The 24298-nt window shown below is 35.7% G+C and overlaps 1 protein-coding gene and 1 long non-coding RNA gene across 2 annotated transcripts in view; one reads left to right on the top strand and one right to left on the bottom strand.

Moving 5' to 3' along the window:
- LOC121726460 (hemicentin-1-like) overlaps window positions 1–18577 on the bottom strand; it is a 115227-nt gene extending 96650 nt beyond the window's left edge. Inside the window, exon 1 of the mRNA XM_042113845.1 lies at window positions 18406–18577. Coding sequence (XP_041969779.1) covers window positions 18406–18547 — 142 coding nt within the window. The 5' untranslated portion in view covers window positions 18548–18577. The remainder of the gene's footprint in view (window positions 1–18405) is intronic.
- LOC121726462 lies at window positions 773–22303 on the top strand. The gene is made up of 3 exons (XR_006035537.1): window positions 773–784; window positions 14240–14243; window positions 22223–22303. It is a non-coding gene; the product is annotated as an uncharacterized LOC121726462 (long non-coding RNA).
- Window positions 22304–24298: the final 1995 nt, after the last annotated feature.

Below are 24298 nucleotides of genomic sequence, written 5' to 3'. Positions count from 1 at the left end.
GCTTTTACAAAGTTTGATTAATTTTGTTTAATGTTACAACACGTGGCAAAATTCTCATACGTATCCATAGGAAAAGTTTTGCAGGATGTTTCTAAAGTAAGCCCCCAGCACTTAAAATTCACGTGTCTGTTAAAAATTTAATCATTGTTTCCTCTTTTCGCTGCAAAACACTCGTTCAGCGAGATTAAAATTAAATAATAATATTAGATATACCTACCTATTAAAATTCTTAACATAATAAATACAATATTATAACTAATAGTCAAGTATTTAATATCTTACGGCCGTTCTCAATATTTGATCTATCTCTGGTTTTGTCCTACTAGAGATAGGAATAGCTCACATTAGACATTAGAGCCATATAATTTATGTCAATTGTGAGCTATTCCTATCTCTAGTAGGGCAAAACCAGAGATAGATCAAATATTGGGAACGGCCGTAATTATGTTAAAAAATGACAGTAGTATTTTAACACTAGAAGCCGTCTATATATTTTTCTCCGAATGTTGTACGAGTATGTCCCATGAAATTTCATGATGAACATTTTAGAAGAACCCTTATCCCCGCTTAGGCTGCCTTTCCACCAGAGCTGAGTGGAGCTGTGTTGTGAAAACCAATAGAATCGCTTCATAGACATGACTTTACCATGACATCGCTCAGCGCGGCGATGCTATTGGTTCTCAAAAACACATTCCTCGCAACACAGCTCCGCTCAGCTCTGGTGGAAACGCAGCCTTACACTGGGCTGTACACCTAGCTTAGACAACTAGGGCTAGCTTTAAATGTCACATACCTGCTTCTATAAGACCTGAGTATGTTAAAGGATAACCTAGTCAAAGGTCACGAAATACATTGTTTATATTTTTAGAACGCTATTTGCGTCACGATTTTAGTAGGTAGGCGTCCGTTTCTTTATGGAAATAAGCAGTCTATAGTAAATAGTAAGTAAATGATGGACTAGATGATAAAATTCGTTTATCGCTGGCAACCGTACATTTTTCTGGGATAAAAAGTATAATGTGTCCTTTCCAAGGACTCGGAAAGACGATATCAAATTTATCAAAATCGGTTAAATGGTTTGGGCGTGAAGAGGTAACAGACAGACAGATAGATACAATTTCGCATTTAAAATATTAGTATGTATACACGTGTTCTTTAATTTTGTCACAAGAACCTCGGATATCAAAGAAAGACGTCGACGAAGGGATTGTAAAATTGTATTCACATTCGAGCGAAATTAGAAATGTCTTTAAGTGATTCTCGGATTAAATTGGAATCGCAAATTAATTTTAATTTATTATAATTTGTAATTAAAAGGTACTCAATTTGTGCCCAGCGGCGTGTGAAAGTGAGCCCAAGAGTCTGCCTTGCTGAAACGACAATACTCAGAGATCAAAGTAAAGTACCTATGTAATTTGATAAACATTCTACTCAGAGAACTTGATTCATAGGCAGATGGCGGACCAACGTTATTTGGTCGTGTTCAAAGTTCAAACACAGCAGATCACGAATTACATTGAATTGACATAATCCAACCAAATGATGTAGGTCTGTCAACTGACTATGAATCAATTTCTTCGATGGTACATAAAAACCTGTGGCGGTGCCCACAATTCGCCTAACATTCCTGCATCGCGCTATCGAAGTTTCGGAGAACAGCAAGATATATACAACGTCTGAAATGACGTCAGTGGGCTTCGGCCTGACCGAGCATGCTATCTCGCTCGGTCGGAAGATCTTCCTTTTCGGCCGCCACGAACAACGTTAAATTGGTGACCACCGACAAAAACACGCATCCTTCTGGACATCAATCATCATCAACACTTCCCGTCCCTCCGCACCACGTCAGCAGACATCAAGCATAACCGGGTCGCCTCGACCATAAGCCGCGTTGGAGGTCCGCGCCGGTCGAACCCGCGTCTGGCTTGAACGGGGCAGCCATAGGCTACAACGACCGGTCAACAAGCAGAGCACGGGGTCCCTCTCCTGGTCATTGCACGCGTAGCTTCGGCCCACACCTGACAACACAAGCGCATCGAAGAATACCACAGGTCTTCGGGGGGGAGTGATGTGGCGGTGCCCACAATTCGCCTAACATTCCTGCATCGCGCTATCGAAGTTTCGGAGAACAGCAAGATATATACAACGTCTGAAATGACGTCAGTGGGCTTCGGCCTGACCGAGCATGCTATCTCGCTCGGTCGGAAGATCTTCCTTTTCGGCCGCCACGAACAACGTTAAAAACCTACTGTACTAGAAATAGATAATAAATAATATTGGCTTTCATTCACATAAATGTGTGGCAGAGTTTTTAGTTACTATCTCAAGTAGACATTCTCCATACTTGATATGTCAAGTGTTGGATAGCCTATTCGGCGCTTATCAGGAAGTGATGAAACAGGCCCTCAGAGTGGTGGTAGATAGCGAAGTGTAAGTAATACTTGTATTAAACATACAATATATCATTTTTAATCCCTTTCAATTATATTTTAAAGAAATAAAAATAATTAAGAAAAATATAATTTTCTAATTTTTCTTGTGATAATTTTCTAACTTAGGAATTGCTCTCAATAGTTTTAAAATATAAACGTATGATTTCAATGCTATGCGGTAAATATTATACAGGCAGCATCAAAGAATATTTGAATACAAAGTAATAGGAAGTTTGACCGTCCCCATAGATGACGATCGAACATTATAAGAGGTTATCCAACTATTGTCAGCTGAAATGGGATGTCACTGGTCTTTTACTAGTTTCCACGAAATGGAGCCGGATAATAACTTTTTTAATAAATCTCGTTGGAATCTTATATTTTAAGATTTTCTAGTTATCGCATTTTTGTAGATATCGCTCGTGTGAAATGGAGTTTGTTCTCCGTTGTTTGATCAAAGGCTTTTTAGACACGGTATGACCGCGATTATATTTTAGCTTGAAAGAAAATTTGAGTGGCATTGCATTTTTTATACAATAAAAAAAGTATTTTTTTATTGTATAAAAATAAAAAAAATCTCATAATTCATGGAAAACATTGACCCAAAGTACATCATACTAGTAGAAGTTCAAATATTTTGTGTTTAGAAAACCGCAATTATCTTAAAACATTGTTACAATGTATTCAATTTCTTAAAACTCTTAGCTACACAGGGCTTAGTCAGTTAAATTTAATTGCTGTCTTTATGTCTGTTGTTGAGATAATGCTATCTATACGCACAATAAAGTTGTAATGGGTTTGATGTCTGCGAGATATTTAATAAAATTGTGTCTAGGTAGGCAGACTTTTATCAAAGACTACCAAGAATTTATTGTTTAGGTCCAACATTTAAATATTTTATGCTTCATAGTGATTATAATAAATATTGAAGATTTCTATAACAATAAATCTGTAATGTAGTCACGAATAAAAAACAATTGCTATGACCGAGTGTTTTAGCAATGGGCATTATCCAAAAAAATCACATGTACTTTTTATATTTTTTTTCGTTAAAATAGAGTATTTTAAGAATATAAATTAAATAATTTTGAAATTCATTGGCTAGTTTTTTCTCAATAAATTTTTAAAGTTTCGCTCTGACGTCATCATTGGCGGCCAATAATTGACCTCTGCAGTATGTTTTTTTCCTTTCAATCTTATTTATAATGGCTGGTTCGTCAAATGCAAGTTCTTCATTGAAGGTCAAACAAAGGTTAAACATATTTGTTCAAAAATATAAGTAAGTAACTAATGGGTATTTTTGTCGTTTATATACAGAAAAACGATCACTGACCTTATTCCTCGAAATGTTTTTGTAATGAGCAAAATTAAAAAAATGGACAATCCCCCATTGTTTTTTATTCGTGACAGTCAAATCTATTAATGAGATCTACTGATATAATTTCAATTTTAAAAAAGTTTATACCTGTCGCCTGTCGGCTACTGTATTTACTGTTTATAGTTTTCTACCTTATCATTTGCGCCTTTTTACTTTTTTTCCCACCGTAGCTTAAAAATTATTCCTAACTTCTAATTTAATTTCTTTTCATACAAAAATGAACATTATGAAATATCACCTCACACCCGGAAGTTACATCTTAAATCATAATGCTGAGGTTAAGTCCCTGTAGAAACATTTATTTGCATAATAAAAACCAAGTTACGTTTTAATTTGTCGTAAAAACAGTATGGCCTTTTGGGAAACGCGCGATATGAATTCATAATTCTACAGTTATCTAAACACCAAGGATTGCTCGTAAAAGTTGAACAGTAAAGATTTAAGAGTGAAGCTACACTGTTCGGTACGCAGCGGCACGTCGCGTCGTTGGTACGTTCTGCGTTACGACAACAAACATACTATCAGAGATGTTAATTCATAGGAAGATGGCGGACCTACGTAATTTGGCCGCATTTTGTCAAACCTAGCTGACCGATTAACCCTTAATTCACTTCCTGAGTCACATCAAAATTTTAAACGACCATAATTCAAAAGTCTTAGCAGCTAGTTTCCCCCACGTCTCAGTACCTTCATGTAGTGACGCGGGCGACATGGTGCCGAGAGGATGAGTGCATACATACCATATTTGGTGAGTTATGACGCCGAGTGAGTCCCAGGGACTCATACTAGTGAATTACATTATGATTATTTTTATACATCAAAGTTTTGAAATGTTGATTTTTCACCGTTATTATAATTTAAATTATGTATGCCAATGTGCTTTGCGCTGCAGATAATAGTGAACAATGTCGCGTAACAACGGTTCCCGCATTATAGCACGAAACTAAAGGTCGTAAGTACCAAGACTGTTTTTGATAATTTCTTACTTAAAAATTAAATACAACACTAATATTATTTCCTTTAGCCATTATTTTATAAAGTGTGTGATTGTAGTAGTACAAGTTAATTAATGATAGTAACTCAATAAGTGTAACAGATATTTGTTGAAAAGCCCAGAAAGATTCATAATTTCGAAAAATATAACTATCGAGTCAAAATAAGTGAATCGTGTTTTCCGTTAGGCAAATATCAGATAACAATACAATGATTAAATAAATCTCAATTTCATTCAAGTCAATCGTCTTCCGGGATCGTAATATTAATTAGGAAACATAGCAAAATTTGGCAGCCTGCTCTTAATGCGCCACACGTCGGATACATGACGTCTCGAGTAGGATAGCCTTTATACTGGGCTTTACACTTGCTGGAATCTAGGCATCGACACAAACCATCAATCTGACATATATTATTAAATATTATGTATACAAAATGTCGAAGCGCATAACATTAAATATTATTATTAAAATGATTCAAACCAACACTTTTATCAAAATCTATCATCTAAGTATTTTAACCGACTTCAAAACAAGGAGGTTATTATATCCATCATAATAATTAATAAAAAAACAAAACTACAAACATTTGCATATTTTGCGTTTGATATCAAATTGTTTCATAGAATAAGATAGTTCCCAAATTGAGGGGCCATATAAATTACATCAAGGGTCTCTCGTATCTCCAATTTGTCCCAATCAGGAAAAACTTGTTTAGATTTGTTGAATCGAGACTTTAAATCGAACCATTTGGATCCAACTATTCATTGAATTCTCTTTTTTAAATCAAGGTTTGAAGCTTTCCTCGCGATATTTTCTTTCACTGCTCAACAAACGATGTTGATACAGTCGAGCGAACGTAAAAATTGAACATTTTCAACGCTGGCTCCTAATGCTTAATGTCCTTGAAGTTGAATCCAGAGTTTTACAATAGAAGTGATGATTTCAATTGAATGTATACAATACGAGCTTTTGCCCGCGGCTTCGCTCGCGTTAAAAAGTATTATTATATACAAACTTTCATCCCCTATTTGAACCCCTTGGGGTTGGAATTTATCAAAATCCTTTCTTAGCGGATGCCTACGTCATAACATCTACCTGTATGGTAAATTTCAGCCCGATCCGTCCAGTGGTTTTGGGCTGTGCGTTGATAGATCACTATGTCAATCAGACAGTCACCTTTCTACCACTTTTTCTTCACCCAATAATCTATCTTTATCTATATATATATATATATATATATATATATATATATATATATATATATATATATATATATATATATATATATATATATATATATATATATATATATATATATATATATACACAAATAAATATTATCACGCTAGCAGCATTACGCTATTTTATATGCTATTATTTCTATGCTCTTGCTTTTAATTTTTAAACATCGCATAATTGCTCTAAGTTTTGATAATCACCTTTGTAGAGATTTTAGAATTTTAAATCAAACCCAATAATAAAAAGATGGAATATTATATGTTTTTCAATACTTTGTTGCAACAATAATGGTCACGTTCACGATCACACAAACGGATTTTCTTATCAATCACACAATTGCAATATTCGAATGGTAAAATAAAAGTTTAGGCTTTTTATACCAATGCGTTTTATGGGTCTAAATTCCAGAAAAAGGAAATTGAAAACGAGTAAAGCATTTAAAACAACACTGGTTTTACAGTAAAAAGTTTAGAAACGCAATGAAAATGGAGCAAAACGGACGCGGCTGAGCACGAGCTCTAAGTGTGCGCGCAAAATGCTGCCAATACGTGTTTTTACTATGCTCCATTCAAGAGCACTTTAATGGTCTCAGAGTTTATTTTAAGCTGCAGTATCTAAACAACCACTGAATAAAGTCTGGCGGAATATTGATATTGCGTTATTAAAATATCTATCTATCTATTAAGATATCCTCCGTGGTCTAGTGGTATAGAGCGCGGCTCTTGACTCGGAGGTCGTGGGTTCGATTCCCGCGTTGGAAACATGTTTTTTCCAAGTTTGGTTAGGACAATGCAGGCTGATCACCTGATTGTCTGACAAGTAAGATGATCCATGCGTCGGATGGGCATGTAAAAAGTCGGTCCTGCGCCTGATCTCTCGCCAGTCGTGTCGGTCTTCCGTCTCACTGGGTTATGAGAGTAAAGGAATAGAGAGTGCTCTTGTGTACTGCGCACACACTTGGGCACTATAAAATTACTCCTGCGTAGCTGGCCTGGTTTCAATGAAATCGGCCACCGTCACCGAAACCGGTGTGGGAGCTATTATTATTATTATTATAAGATATCTAAAGCTGTGTACATTGTAGCGTTTTAGCTGCACTCAATATGAGACTAAATATCAAATTTGATTCCGAATATTTAGCGTGTTAGCGTTATTGCAAATTAATGCAATGCAATGCGATGCATTTTTAAAGGGTCATGCATAAATTAACATTATTTACATTATAAGAAGAAACACATTGAATTAACATGTTGGCCTTTGGCTTCCTATTCCAAATTTTCGAATAGCATTGCCTCATCACTAATCCTTAAAACTTGTAACTTATTTACTTCATAACCTAGCTAATATATCTGGCTACACATATAATCCACAGTTTATCTATTTTAAATAATTTTTCCGGCCCTAAAGCCTCCATTTAAGCAAAAAAACGGGAAGTTTTTTCATGTCACTTACCCTATTCTTCCACTCACGTCTTGTTTATTATTTTAAACAACGATCTCTCACTTGGGATTACTTTGGGAGTCCAGCAGGTAAAAGCTAAATACTAATACCCTGATGATGATTCATATGGAAACCGCTCACGCTTCGCATTGTCTGACATGATATGCGAAATATATCACGATTTCCCGTTAGCTATAAATATCGATACGTTTGTAGTGCGTGATTTGTCACGGCACTAACAGATTTAGATGAAATCGCTGTTACGGATTAAATAGAAATGGATAAAATAAATTATTTATTTGTTCAAGGCGCAGAAAATAATATAAGTTTATCATTTGATAACTAAAATGGACTGTAAAAACTGAAAATGTAACATAAGTAATTATTGTCAAAGGAAATGTAATTTAATTGCGCATACTACCCGACGATTTATATAATCTAAGCCGATCTGACAAGCGTTGTTTTGCAATGCAGTATTTCATAATATAGCATATTTTCAGGTTAAAATTTTTATCCAAATCGATCTAGCCGTTTTGAACGAGTTTGGCAACAAAGACTGCGACACAAAATTTTCATATATAAAATAAACAATGACACATAATGACAATTAAAAAATTTATTCGAGAACCTTTCCGATCGTTTTTTTCACTTACTTTAATTTAGAAGTACACAACGATTTAACCTAAATATGGAAATTAGCTTTAAGCGTCGAAATTATCGCACACGGTACAACCTACACAATATTTTGCTCTCAAACATGACGGTCTTAGTCTTAATACTACGCGATTTATCATTTGAATATTCAGAACACTTCAACGGGCTTCAGTTACGAATAATTTCTCAACTTCTTATTCGATTAGAGATATTTACAGAGATATTACTCAGGTTCATTTGAAAGCGTCTAGGGGCGCCTAGATAGCTAAAATAGAATAGGAAGGAGCCATCATTTATTGCTTATTGTTTCATGTAGAAATTAATAATTAATTATTATAATATTACGCTTAGACAAAATCCTACGCGCCATTCAACACCCAAGCGGTTGAATTCGACCGCGATAACAATAGAATAACAATAGATTTCCAAGAATCCGTGATCGAGGGACAGGGAGTGTAACAAAGTTATTATACTCAAACTCAAACTCAAACTCAAAATTTTTTATTCAGAATAAATTTTTTCAAATATTCTCTGAACGTCGGGGCTACACAGATGCCTACCACCGGTTCGGGAACTAACCCGGCGAGAAGAACCGGCGTAAGAAACTCGCACAATAAAACATAAAACTACTTATACTGTGTTTAAAAACCACAAACGAGTACAAAGTAAAGAGAATTTCCATTGTCATTCTTTTGTTATATTGTTGTATTGGCTCCGTCATGTTTGCTGACAGCAAATAAACAGCGCTCAGGAGTCGCGGCGCGTTCGCCTGTTACTTGTCACACGCCGAATATTCCAGACGTTTATGTGGAAAACACCCAGACGTTGTTATTTGAAATTCTAAACCGAAGACATACGTAACACCCACCCGCAGACCGAATCAAAATGGGTTATAACGTCTACGACTTGCAAATTTCAAAACTGCCACGTCAGTTTGTGTAAATAAAGAAACCATTTTAGGCTACCTTGTGTTAGAATGTTGTTTACGGCTGACAATGTTTGTTTGTAAAATAAATATGTTTGGGATTCTACAAGAGATATAAACTTATGAAGTAATTTATTTACTAAAAAATATGTCTGTTTATTATGATTAACATTTAAAAATTGATCAATGTTGATCTGTTGTTATATTGACTACGAGCATACTCGTACATAATATACGGGTAGTCAATAATATAGGTATTATCACGTACACGATACAAAAGATTAGATTAATAAGTTTATGAATCCGATATTACGATCTATACCTATATTGGAACATATCCACGTAGGAAGGAATGTAATATTATATTAGAACATATTTTATTATTTACATATTATGTTGCTTTCCTACGCTGAACGTTAAATTAAATTAAAAATCATTTTAATCATGTTATTACGATATTTTATAATTTTACAATATTTTGTATTGCATCATTATAACAAAAATAATAATCACAAGAAATGTAACCTTGGGCGAAGCCTTTGCGTAGCAGTTGTATGGGCTTTTAAACAAAATATAATAAAAAAAATACTAAACATCGGAATTTATTACTACACTACACGTTGAATCTAATATTACGATGCATCACTAGCAAACAACTCCAACGGTCTTGAAAGTATTTTCAAAAACCCACACAAATAACGCGATAAAACTTATGCCGCAGAGAAATTAAACACGAGTATTTTCGGCGTACAGGCGACAGTATCTGAGCGTGAAACGTGAGGAAATACTTTAGCTATGGCGCCGAGATAATAGTCTCGAGACGGCAGCTGTGTTGACGCTTCTTTGACAATGGATTCATTACTCGATATCATTAAAACATGAGTTTATCAGGGACATTGTCTATTGTAGACAAAGTCCTTTGAGTATTAAGTCTCAGATATTAAATTCGGTTCGTTAACACGTGATGAGTGAGATCACCTTGATGAGTGGCAGTCTTCCACAGTGCGTTTTTCGCGTAACTTTCTGCCGCGCACTGGAAAACTCTGGAATGAACTGTCACCAGCAGTATTTCCGGACCGATACGACCTGCAAACCTTCAAGAAAAAAGCGTATTCCCTCTTAAAAGGCCGGCAACGTACCTGCAGCTCTTCTGATGTTGCGAGTGTCCATGGGCGACGGAAGTTGCTTACCATCAGGTGACCCGTTTGCTCGTTTGCCCCCTTATTTAATAAAAAAAAAAAAAACGTGAAAGTGTTGCGAGGCGGACGGGCGTACACAGCAAGGTTGCTTCGCTCGAACAGAAGAACGAACTTGCTATACACAACTATAAAAAATAGGAGAATCATGCTGAATGATCCTAACAAAGACTCCATTTTTTAGATTCTTAACAGGAATATTCATTTTGCGGCTGATTTTTCTCCAAGAATCTTCTCTCATCCCTCTGTTAGTGGAATTGGGATCCCTGGCATCCCTATGTCACACATTTGCGGCGTATAAACTTATTAGTTGTTGACTCTGATCGTTCATTTTTGACCGCGGCAAAAACCAAAACATGTGACGTCCACACTGCGCGAGGCAAACGACCGAGGCGCCTTTGAGCATTTCAAAAAACCGACACCGCTCGGCTCAGCCGCGCGCGCGCTCGCCCGAGCGTGAGCATGCGCCCGCCTCGGGCGAGCAACGTCCACACCAAGCGAGCGTACGGCGCATGCCGCGCGAGGCAGGCCTCGCCCGCGGCGGCTCGCTTGGTGTGGACCCGCCTATTCCCTCTTAAAAGGCCGGCAACGCACCTGCATCTGATGGTGCGAGTGTCCATGGGTGACGGAAGTTGCTTTCCATCAGGTGACCCGTTTGCTCGTTTGCCCCCTTATTAAAAAAAAAAACAATATTTTAAGCTTTTGCATAGCTTTTATCGCGGGCTTTGAGCGCGGCAACCGAATCAAGAAATCCCGTAACGAAAACAACCTAACACCCCGCACTCCGACCCGCACGGTCCAGTCGGTTTTTGTAAATCATTGGTGATTTGCTTACCTTCTTTGAACTCTATTTAAATATTTTAGAAAACGTAATTTAAGGTAGAAGTGAAACTGGAGTTTTCTCAGCGAGTTAGAAAGAGAAGGGGATATTGTTCTCTCCCACACTGCACTGGCAGTCTCCTTCTGTATTACGATCTTCAATCAAATAACGTACCTTGACGTAATTAAAATATTTTCAGCCATCCCATCCATAATTTTAGGGTATGGATGGGATGGCTCAAAATGTTGCTCTGCTAAACAAGTTTCCACTACAAAATCGACCTAATCTCATTTTACATAAGAGTCACCGAAACATACTCAAATCCAAGAGCCATCTAATAAGCAATAACCGAGTCGGTTTTAAACATGTATGACCTAATTTAATTTTTCCATCGCTTCGGAGTCGGCATTGTTTAGTTCAGGTGAGGTCACCGATAAATATGAAATGATATCGCTTTTGTTCTGCAGAGTTTGTTTTTCCGTGGGAGAGCCATGCTTCGGCACGAATGGGCTGGCTCGACCGGATAAATACCATGGGCTCACAGAAAACCGGCGTTAAACAGCGCTTGCCCTGTGTTTCGCCGAGTGAGTGAGTTTACCGGAGGCCCAATCCCCTACCCTTTTCCCTTCCCTACCCTCTCCTATTTCTTTTCCTACCCTCCCCTATTCCCTTCTCTACCCTCCCATACTATCCTATTCCCTCTTAAATAAGCCAGCAACGCACCTGCAGCTTTTCTGATGCTACGAGTGTCCATGGGCGACGGAAGTTGCTTTCCATCAGGTGACCCGTTTGCTCGTTTGCCCCCTTATTTCATAAAAAAAAAGAGCCTAGCACAGTATAATGTACAGCAGAGTGTCAGCGGCATCCTTGCTCAATAAATAATAATAAATACATGTGGTTCTCGAGGACTGCCGCGGTAAAACATATTATAATGCAATAATTGTATTTCGCATACGTCTTGTCGCATGCACACAAACACCGTGCCGGTGCACGGCAACGCCGCACCGCTGTGCCGGTCGGAGTGGAGTGGGTTAGATTTATTTTCGTTACGGAATTTCTTGATTCGGGATAAAAAAGTTCATACTTTACAAGTTCATACTTCCGTAAGAAAGATTTTTCTATGTTTTTCTATTATTAATCAAAAATCCTTAATTTTAGCTGCATTGAAAATATTGTACGAGCAGTACAATGTACGGCAGTGTTCATAGATTTTTAAATGTGCGTCTGCGGCAAACGAATCGAATAGGCTCCGGACGAGCTACGGGTTTTGAAAAATCATAAAACGTAAATGGCTTAAAAAAAATGTTCACTTTTGTCTGTGCATTTTTAATGCATGGATTTAATGCAACGGTGTGGGGAGTATTATTATAGTAAAGTATAATAAACTGCTACGCAATAATCGTGTAGCATCTGGCTAGCTAATTTCGTAGGCCCGTAGCTAGCCTCTACGCCGTAGTCTCTACGCCGTAGCCTCTACGCCGTAGCATCTACGCCCGTAGCCTCTACGCCCGTAGCCTCTACGCCCGTAGCCTCTACGCCGTAGCCTCTACGCCCGTAGCCTCTATGCCCGTAGCCTCTACGCCCGTAGCCTCTACGCCCGTAGCATCACTACGAGGAAGTTAATTTACTTTGTATACAGTTTGGCTATATTTACCTATACATAGACGTCTGGGATCCTCATCGTTTCATCAATCTGAAGTTTCGTAGATTTGGTAGCGAGAGACCGCCTAGAGTTTGCGCTAACTTGTTCTGCTAATTAATTAGACGTCACCTAATCAAATTTGATCCAAGGAGCGATTATTATCATGTTCGTCAGTTTATGAATCTTATTTTACAAGATATTGATGTGTTTATTATACGAATAAGATTTTTAACATGTGTTTTATCCTCTTTTCCACGTGTGATTTCCTTACGTACTTAGATCGTATAACACAAAAATGTGATGGCTTGAATAGTCTTAATTATAACTGTAACTAACTTTTTCGTTTTAAATCACATGCTAAAAGGCTTTTTACTTCAGGAACCCTTATTATCTCACTAACGAAGGATTTTAATAATGTTGCATAAGAAGTTGGCGAGTGAAATGAAAAAGCTGTGAATATACGGCAAGTGGCAACACGGACCTTTCGTTGGCCGCAACACATTTTCGCGCGCCTATTGTCACCATATTGCAAACCAGCCTCGTTATTTGTGGCACGCCTCGAAATTTAACCCTATTCAAAGTGAAACAAGACTCGAATTTGCTCGAGAGTAGTTGACGAAAAATTATTGCAAAGACAACGTTGCTCTGTAACAGTTGCCTCTGTATTTTGCGAGTGAAAATAAGAATATTTCTCATTGCGTCAGATGCAATAATGGGGCCTCTGTGGTTGATATTTGAACGAGATAGTGTCACAGGACCACAATTCATAATATATAAGGCCTTATCCTTACTAATACTATAAATATAATATCTACAGCTGATAACTTAGATAACGGCTGCCGTCTGAAACGTTATATTGAAAAGAACAACAAGTATTTTTTATAGTGGTGTGATAAATTTTCACAAAAATAATTAAAAGACATTAATAATAGATATTAATTAAAACGGATAACCAAAACGTGGATAGAATAAAGGTAGCTGTTAAGCATTAGTGTCCTAACCCACAATTTTTTTTGTTGTTAAATTTTGAATGCAGTCTTGTTCTAAATCATCTAAGGAACATAACTGCATTCATAACTCAAATCGTAATTTTTGTGGTTTAGTACACGAATGTTTAACAGCGTCCAGATATGATATTATGTTATTTGAACAAAACGTCTAACTACTGAGTAAATAATTTAATTTTGTTTGCTTGTTTCAAGTTTAAGATCTTCTACTACTCTCAAGTGAATTCTACTGAGCTATAAAGATAACATCGTCCCTGCTAAAGTGGTCGTACTACTCTCAAAGCACGGTCAGTTACTACCCATAAAGCCTTAAGTGAGTGAGCCATCGATAAAGAAACGGAATGTTTGTTTTAAAGCGAAAACAACAACAACGGAAAATCTTTACTAATATTCTAATTTACTTAAAAGGAAAGATTTTTTAATAATAAGTTGCCGGAACGAATTTGATTATGTTGAAAGCTGAATACAAAATAAAAGTGTATCTATCGCTTACTATCTACTGAGCCTTTAGCCAAGTTATTTTCTTAATTTCTTTAGAGAATCGGTGATCAAAACGTAATAAAATAAAGTCAATCGTCGACTGACGCTATGTCATTTTTATACATTTTGATCGGCGATTCTAAAAAGAAGGGATAAAGAAAACGTCTCGCCTTAAAGGCTAGGTTCTTTTCATATGAAAAGTCATGGTCAACAACTAGTTGCCTTAAATCGTACTTAGTCTACAACATGACTGGTGAGACATGTTCAATACTTAAGAAGAGTACTCGGTACTCGATTCTCATTATAATTATGTAATAAAATTAGGTACTTAATTTTTTTCGAATTTCCTTTTAAATAAATGAATCATGGACACTAAGTAATTAAGTAGGCATACTTATGCGGCCGGCGCGGCGGCGGCGTGCGCCACCAAAGAAATACCGCGCCGCTACCCTTCACGCGCGCGATGTCCATGCGTTAGCTAAATAATTATTTAACTTTAAGCTACATTTACTCAGTGATCAATTGATATAATTTTTTTATATTATTTTTTTCATCTAATATAATAGCCAAATGTCACATCCTCGAGTATTGAACATGTCTCACCAGTCACGCAGTATACTTCGAAGCAAAGCAATCTTAACAAAACATTAAGTTAGGTTAGGTTCCGTATACATGTATCACATTACTTAACCTTTTAATCCCCAAGCGGCCGGATCCGGCCGCCACAGATTATACTACAGCCATTCCGTCTACACCCAAGCGGCCGGATGTGGCCGCGCTCTTTCGTTCGATTGAATTACGTATTTCGTTGACTTAGAGACTACTTTTGTATGAAGAAGTTTGGTTAGTTATGATCTACGATAAATTTGCCACATTCTGCATGCAAAATATTATACAATCTGTGGTCGACGAATATTTGTCAGTCATTTGAAAATCGTGAATTTTTCGTGTGTGTTCTGCCATGTTGTGTTGTTTGTTTGATATTATTGATGGATTTAACGAATGTAAGTAGTAAAATAGTTTAATTTATTAATTATAATTTATAAATAGTTTTAGATAATCATTTGAAAGAAATACTTACATCGTAATAACTTCTAGTTTACACGAGAAAATTTGGTTGTTATTTATGTGATTTGAACGCGATTTGTTTAATATTTTTGTAAATAATTGACGTTAAAAGCGTATATTATCGTGTACAAAACGATTTAGATCCTAGTAATAGTATATAATGGTATCGTTTTAGTAAAATAATCAAGATAAAAATTACCTATTTATAACGGCTTTTTGCCGGCCGCAGCCATTTTGAACTTTATTTGTATTGCACTAAGGACGAAGTTTGCTTGTGTATAATACCAAAACCGGTTTTTATTACTCTTATCTCTTATCTGTTTATTGATAACAAGTTAAGTTATTTCAAAGAATTGTTTACATAAACAGTTTGTATAGCTCTGTGTTATGGAGATTATAATAATGTATTAATATATTTGTTGCGAAATAGTTAGAAACATAGATTTCAAAGTTTACAGTGATGAGACAAATATCACATCTGACTAAATACTATATTATGATGGCTTGATAGATAGAAAATTTAACATATATTATAATATTTTTCACTCAAACATAAAATATGGATTAGATGTAAGGTTATTACATTATTTGTACAAAGAGGGTAGGCCGGGTGCCATTTTTTTTTTGCAAACCACGTACCCTACATTTTTGCAAAGATTTTGGCACTTACTGAAGGGTTAAAGTAATAAAATATAACTTGAAACATTAGTATCAATCGTATAAGTAATTAAGGGAAGTCTGAACTATGCCGCAGTATGTGACTTTAAAGTTGAATTGTTCAAAAGTCGTTTAGACGTATCACATTAAAGGGTTCGACCCTTAAGAAGACACCCGGAGTACAAGTGAATTCCTTCCTTTATACTATACGTATTTATATTTTGGTGTCGAGTTAAACATTCCTCACGTTTTCCGAGAATCAGTAACGTATGACTAGTGTAAAGTAATAACAGTATAAATTTGCTATTCAAGTAATTTCACTGTGCATTTTAAAATTAATTCTGCTCAATACAAAAGATAACTATAAGTCTTTAGTTATTAAGTGATATGACATAAGAATAAAATTCATATAAATGTGTATATTTGTATGATTATATAATATAATTTATATTTATATAGTGGGATTGAGCTGGCCACATAAGCCGCATGCACTCCGACCGCTAGGCAAGGATATCGACAGAGCGGGCGAACCGAAGACGGACGACGAAATCGTGGCCGGCCAAGGAAGAGATGGTGCGACGAGCAGGATCGACAAAACTGGAAGACTCTGGGGGAGGCCTGTGCCCAGTAGTGGGACAGCATAGGCTATTTAATTTTTTTTATTATAATATGAATTTCACATATAAAATATTGACTTGATTTAAAGACTAGTTTATATTAAGGGATCTCTATCTATATAATATAACTAGCTGTGCCATATAAAGTATTTCGCCCATATTATTTTATTAAAGTGACTAAATAATTATGTCACCATGGCAACATCCATCGCTACTCCGTCGTACAAAACAATGGTCGCCGTCAGTCTCGAGTTGTAATAATTTACTAATATTTCTTCAACAAATTCACTTATCAATATAAAAAGTAGCCAGTAGCCTATTCTCAGACCTACTGAATATGCATATAAAATTTGGTAAAAATCAGTAAAGCCGTTTCGGAGGAGTACGGTAACTAACATTGTAACACGAGAATTTTATATATAAGAAGATATAGCGTCCCTCTAATTATAGATTGCGCTGTAGTCTATGCCTTAAAAAAGCAAGGAAATATACGTCCAATAGCCTAAAAGTATTGTTATTACTATTATATAATTGAGCCTAATTATTGTAGATTAAATATCTATTTATATATCTATTAAACATCTATTTAATATCTATTTAAAGACTGAAGAAGAGTGCTTTTTGTCAAGAATCTGGAGCAAAGTTGTTTACAATATTGAGAGGCAGTTTTTGCAATTCCTCGAAGCTGGAGGCGTATGCGCCTTCAATAAAAGCCCCACAAAACATTTTCAATTAAACTATAAACATCTTATTATTAACTTGATTTCCGGGTAACCTCGGAGAGTTATTGCTTTCAACATTTCACGAAAAATGCGTTTTTCAGAAAATGCTCTTGCAGATTCGATAAAAAGGATTTTTGAATCATTTTTGAAAACAAAACATAGAAATATTCTTTTCAATTTTTATTGAATTCTTCTATAAACATTGCTAACGTCGTTTTTAGCGCGCTCACTTTGACAAAATACGTTATTGAATTCTACAGAGTATTAAAATATTTCAAAAGTCCAACGCGACTTCGGTCCGCTACCATTATTTATATTGCAAGGTTTGCTTTTAAATCGACAAAAATACGTCATACAAATATGAGCGAACTGTTGATGCATAGTTTAATCCAAGATTTTCAATTATTGGGGGCTTTACCGTAGTTTACTTAACGAGATCACTATAAACAAAAATTGTTGTCCCATTTTCACCTATTGTTACAGTAAACAATGCCAGTAATGCTATTGAAATCGAAAGAATTCTTTGAATCTCATAATCGCATTGAAGTACAAATTAAATCTATACTATTGTTGTAAATAGGTAAGGTTTGTTTGCATGTAAAAGGTTCTTAAATTTATGATCTAATTTCGATAAGCACAGCTAAGAAGGCCTCTTTCCATCGTTATAAAATAAAGATACAGTTTACAGGATTTCCTTTTGAATGTCCGAAAATGGCGAATATAATAACATCTTATTAAATTAATCTAGTAGTACCCAGATAATAATCTAAGTAAAGGTACTTCCACAATATTCAAAGATTAATGAAACATCCGCGTTGGACATGGGTGCTTAAATATTTATTTTCATACTTACTGAGCTCCGAGCTTCAAAACTTGCCTCTACCTTTTTCTGTTTGTCAGTCTCACCCACTTTGCAACTCAACGAAGTTTGTATTGAGATTAAGTACTTAAACCATGCTTATACGACATTTAATATTCGAGCTTGAGAAGCGAAATACCACGTTTAATTTTAAGATATTAAGGAAGATACAAAATAAATCGAATAAGAAGCCGAGTTGAAAACAAAGTCACAAAGAGCTTGAAACCACAAATAGTTGCAGCAAAAAAACTTTTTAAAACAAAGAAATACTCACTAGGCATATCCAGATCGCTAATAAATTCCTCGGTCTCCACAAAGCCCCGTCCAAGCGTTGTCATGGCAACGAGAATCACAAGAATCCGCATATGCACGCCCCCCGGTTCCACCCGGGTATACAGAGTCCGTATTCCCTCCATTAACTACCACAAACTTTTAACGTCCTTGCACATCACTATTTACAATCGAGTCCCTATAAAATTAATTAAATTCTCCCAAAAATATTAAAAACTCTTTCGTCTTTTTCTTTATATTTCCCTCTAAAATTATATTTTACAAAAATTGAATTAATCACTTGATAAGATTAAATATTAATTGGGATGAAGTTAATACACTTAAGTGCGGAGCTTGAGTGCGTACCGGGTTTCGCTGGCGAGAGACGTGCGTACTTGCTAGCGGCCCGCATTACACTGATCGAAATCCGATAGAGAGGCTATATCATATGCCACGTGCTAAGCTAGATTACAGCTTTAATGTGACTTCCAATGGGAGCTGAATATTAAATACTAGGAGCGGACCCGACTTCGCCCGAGCTCGATTACACAATGGTCTCTCGCCGCACGATTTACGTTTCATTCTCTCTATAAAACTTTACGGTTGGCGCTGAAGATTTGAAATAAGTTTGGTGATTTTGAATTTCTGAGAAGGGTTGAAATAATTCCCAAAGAAGTAGTTTTAATAGTGGGAGAGTTTTGAAAACTAATTAAGGCGCTGTGGTTGTTGCAACTACGTAAAATGGGTTTTTTAAAACACGTTTTTAGTAAAGAAAATGTCATTATTTAAGTATAACATAAGTACCGTTCAAAAATTGAGAAAATTTTTCTATACGCAAAGGTACACAATTTGAAAAATTCTGCTCGATAGAAAAAAATCTCAAAGATGACTGTTATAACGCTGTTTTTCATAATTAAATCATGTTATGGCTAAATTACACACTTTCTAGAAAAAACTAAAAATGTAGTATATGTGTCGTAACCTAACGTAAACAATTTAATATATTTGATTTGTGTAATACTAAAAACAAAAGGTTTTTACTCCTATTTTCTATTATCAAGGCACGCGGCGAGCGCGTAACCGCCACTGTACAAGGCGCGCTGATATGAATGTTATTTTAATGTCCTTAACTTCGATATTCGTACTGACAGACATCGACCTGCGAATTTTAGGGACTACTGGGCCTTAAGATTTAAAAGTATTATTGCTAAAGAAATGGTGACATAATATGAATATGTGGAATATTCGATTACGAGCGTTTAAGAGCTAGACTTGTCTAACAAACAGAACGTCATACACAATACGTTACATTTCTGTACGTCGGTCGCCGTAGACGCGTCACGCGACGCTCTGACATTTTGCACCATATCATTTTCATAACCCATGTTACCTCCCCTTTTTAACATTTGGGTAAAAATTTAAATATAATAAATAATTAATATATTTTTTTATTTCTGAGTAAATTTGTTTGAATCAAATCTTTTGAGAATGAGACTTACCACCGGTTCGGGAACTAGCCCGGCGAGAAGAACCAGCGTAAGAAACTCGTACGGCGGCCCACTTTTTACCAGTGAGAAAAATTAGTCTTTTCTAATCTAATAATTACAATGTCATGTAACTTAATATTATAATATGTACAATAAAATAAAAAATCGGCCAAGTGCGAGTCGTACTCGCGCACGAAGGGTTCCGTACCGTTATAGAGCAAAAATAGGCCAAAATTGTATTTTTTGTATGGCAGCCCCCCTTTAATATTTATTTTATTTAAATATTATTATTAATTATTAAAGTTATCAAATAACTAAGGGCTTTCTGAAAATTTCAAGTGCCTACCTGTTGCCATTATTGATAACGAGCAAAAAAGGCCAAAAAATCACGTTTGTTGTATGGGAGCCCCCTTTAAATATTGATTTTGTTTTATTTTTAGTATTTGTTGTTGTAGTGGCAACAGAAATAAACAATCTGTGAAAATTTCAGAAGTCTAGCTACAGCGGTTTTTGAGATACAGCCTGGTGACAAACAGACAGACAGACATCGAAGTCTCAGTAATAAGGTCTCGTTTTTACCCTTTGGGTACAGAACTCTAAAAATATAAGCATGCCAAATTATACTTCTGTAATTAGTGCTGTATAAATAAATTGGTAAGGTCTATTATTCTCAAAAGACGCAATAAAACACTCAATAAAATTAGATTAATGGTGATTGAAGAGCCAGAGAAAAGTTGTTGAACCTAAAAATAAATATTCAATTACAATATTGATAGAAGTGTTTGGTAAACCAGTTGAAATTTTAGAATTTATTAGGAGAACTAATTAACGTGGGTGATCCATGCTTCGCCACGAATGGGCCGGCTCGACCGGAGAAATACCACGTGCTCACAGATAACCGGCGTGAAACAACGTTTGCGCTGTGTTTCGCCGATTGAGTGACTTTACCGAAGGTCCGATTCTCTACCTTTTTCCCTTCCCTACCCTCCCCTATTTCCTTCCCTAACCTCCCCTCCCCTATTACCCTATTCCCTCTTAAGAGGCCGGCAACGCACCTGCAGCTCTTCGGATGCTGCGAGTGTCCATGGGCGACAGAAGTTGCTTTCCATCAGGTGACCCGTTTGCTCATTTGCCCCCTTATTTCATTTAAAAAAATTCTGTTCTTTTATTCATTTAGTTAGGTGGCCCGATAAGTTTCATCTAACTTTTTTCTTATTTAGTCCCTGGACTTCCATGAATGTTAATTTACGACTTACCTAGGGTTAATGACTAGTAGATTGGACAGTACTAGTCATTGGAAAAAGCACAAAAACACCATATTTATTAATGTTGCTTTAAAAACTGACTGTTTTTCTTTAAAAACAGGCGTTCTTTTACTTTAAAAACAGGAAATTTTTAAAGCAACATTCATAAATATTGTGTTTTTGTGCTTTTTCCAATGACTGGTACTGTCCAATCTACTAGTCATTTACCTTATATAATTATTAGCCAAATCGGGTGACGGTTCAGCCGCTCTAGAGTTTTAGCGAGACGTAACAAACATTATAATACACTTTAATTTTTAAAAATTATTCCAAAAATCTAGCAATTGATATTTATACTATTTCTACTTATACATACGATTAATTAGAGGAACATTTTGACTGTGAGTCTATTTATTTTAATGCAAAGATAGTTTCATTACGTAGGTATAATGAAGCTAGAGTTAATTAATTATGTCAGCGACTGGACTAATTTAGCCCGGGGTGCTTCCGAACGAAATTGTTGTTCTAAAGCGTTTGCCTACTAAATAAGTACAATTCAGTTGTCATCATTTACCAGTCCCTTTTAAAATAGCAGACTTAGGGCCAGTTTCACCACTTTCTGATAAAGTGCCTAATAGGCTATTCACAACTTTTTTGACAGATTCTCCATACTTGATCTGTCAAGTTAATTGGTGGATAGCCTTATCAGAAAGCCCTTGTGAAACAAGGTGAAACAAGCCCTTATTATTACTATTCATAATAATTTTTCATCAAAAACTAAGAGTGATCAAATAGGTACTTCATAATTCAACAACACCAACGCAACATTTAGGGCTGATTCGACCAAACTGGAGTAAAATTTTACTCGAGTATAACTGTTTCCTAATCTAAGAGTAAGCTGGTTTTGCGTTTTTCCAACTTCTAATCCAAGAATGAGGTAATTACACGGGAGTAAATATTTACACGGGCTATTTTGGTGGAGTAAATATTATACTGAGAATAGTTGCACAACAGGGTCTCAACTGTCACGGTCGGAGTCATTGTGAACTATTGTTGACATTTTATTTCATACTCTTTGAGTAACTTGTAGTTAGGGAGGCGAGGTAGCTAAATGGCGAAATTCAACGGCGCTGTCGAGACCTATCAAAATCGAAAGATAAAATAATTTCGAAAAGCTCGTATAGTAAAAACCATTTTAGCGGTGGGTTTGGCGTGTACGGTTTTTCAAAAATGTTAAAAAAAACAGTTACTTGGGCATTTAACAGTCTGTTAGGGCCAAGGTATCTCTCATATCTTAAACTGCCACGCTCGAGTATTACCGAAAATTCCCCTATTCGCCTCCCTAACTATTGGTATAATGCAAACGATAATATCCTAGAGTAAATTAAAGGAGTAAAATTATTCTCATGATAGTTATACTCGTGTAACTTCAAGTTTGGTCGAATCGGGCCTTAGTGTGCTAACTGATTTTTTTTGTGTTTAAGAGGGCGACTAACGCAAGGAATCAAACATCGTCCTTCTCTCACACTTCTTCACACTCACGCCCGTCTTTCCTATGCCAAGAAAAAAAGAGGTAAAAAAGGACGACACGGAATCATCGCCAAGTTAGTTTTTTCTTAATAACTCGATAAATATACAACTTTTTAAAAATCCGCCAGGTCAGTGTCTCAATGATAGAATTTTATACAATGTGTTATTATATTAACTTAGCTTAATGCACAGTTACGACAATATATAAAAATTCGTGAAAATAAGATGCATTTTTGTGATTTTTTTCTATTGAGAAAATTTTTAGATATCGTATTTTCGCTCAGATCAAACTCTTGTAAATATAATGTACTATCTTAGATGTTTAGAAAATGAAACAATTCAGGGCTTATTTTCAAGTATAAAAATGAATTATAAAATCAACAATTTTGGGTTAGTCGCCCCCTTAAGAAAAAAGTATTTCTGATAGTGATTGATACCAATAATAGTATGTATTATTTAAAAAAATTACAGCATGCTCATAAGAGCGTGCTGTAATTTTTTCTCTCCGCAGTCTCCGTGGCACATAATATTAAGTACAAAGAGTAAAGACACGAAAGCTTTATTAATTATAGGTTATTTATAATTAAAAAAGAAAAAAAAAGAAATTAATTGCTTGAGTACCCGCACTCTCATCCAGGGTATCATCTCTCAGAATAATTAAGCTTCGTAGGGTTGTGTTTATTTGCGCAGATTTCTTCGCTACAAAACTTTTGCTCTTACATCAGCAATTAAAGTCATACAAGATTCAAGATTCTCGTAACATAAATGTTAACTTTAAATTGTTTTGAGCGTGCTCATTATCTATACTATAAAGAGTAGTTATTTTTAGTACCAAATCGGTTTTTGAAAGGTTTTATGGTAGTTTTCACTACTAAACTCCACGCACACACGGGGAAAAATTAAAGCTTGTGTTTCGCGGATTCCATATTTATATTATAATTATATTTTATGAATATAAAATAAGTAATTTTAAGCCATCGAATTCAGGGTGAGTATCAAATAAGTCAGAGATTTACAGCATTTAAAATACTTTATTATAAGATGAATTTTTCATAATAATCCGTACTTGACAATTGACCTTATTTTCCTGTTCTCAGGAATTGACATTGCATCATAGCCTCAAGTGCATGTTCTGCAGAAAATTATTATCGAAGGAAATCCATACTAATATTATTATAAAAACGAAAGTGTGTCTGTCTGTCCGTCCGAATGTTACCTATTCACGCCCAAAGCGCTGAACCGATTTTGCTGAAATTTGGTACGGAGCAACGATATCAAAATACTTAGATACGACGTATGCCGTCAAAATTGTAGCAATGTTTTTGCATGCACGTTCTAATTCTATGGTACGGAGATACTTTGAGTCCGGAGAAAGAACAAAGGATTCATTTTATCCCAGAAAAATGTACGGTTCCTGTGCGACAAACGAATTTTGGCTTTAAGGAGTTGCGGGCGTAGTCTTATATTCATACAAAATTTATTATTCGATTAATTTAAGTTTATTTGAAAATTGAGCGCTAGGCTTAATACATTCCTCTGGCAATAATTTATTACAACTAGTATGATAAACTTGGCCAACTTCTTATGTCATTCTAACTTATCATGTCATATCTAGTCAATAAAAACATACGAAAAT

The sequence above is a fragment of the Aricia agestis genome, chromosome 4 (genome assembly GCF_905147365.1).
Source record: "Aricia agestis chromosome 4, ilAriAges1.1, whole genome shotgun sequence".
In the NCBI taxonomy this organism is placed as follows: domain Eukaryota; kingdom Metazoa; phylum Arthropoda; class Insecta; order Lepidoptera; family Lycaenidae; genus Aricia; species Aricia agestis.
The sequence above is the reverse complement of the archived record's forward strand: the minus strand, read 5'-3'. Positions and strand labels throughout refer to the sequence as shown.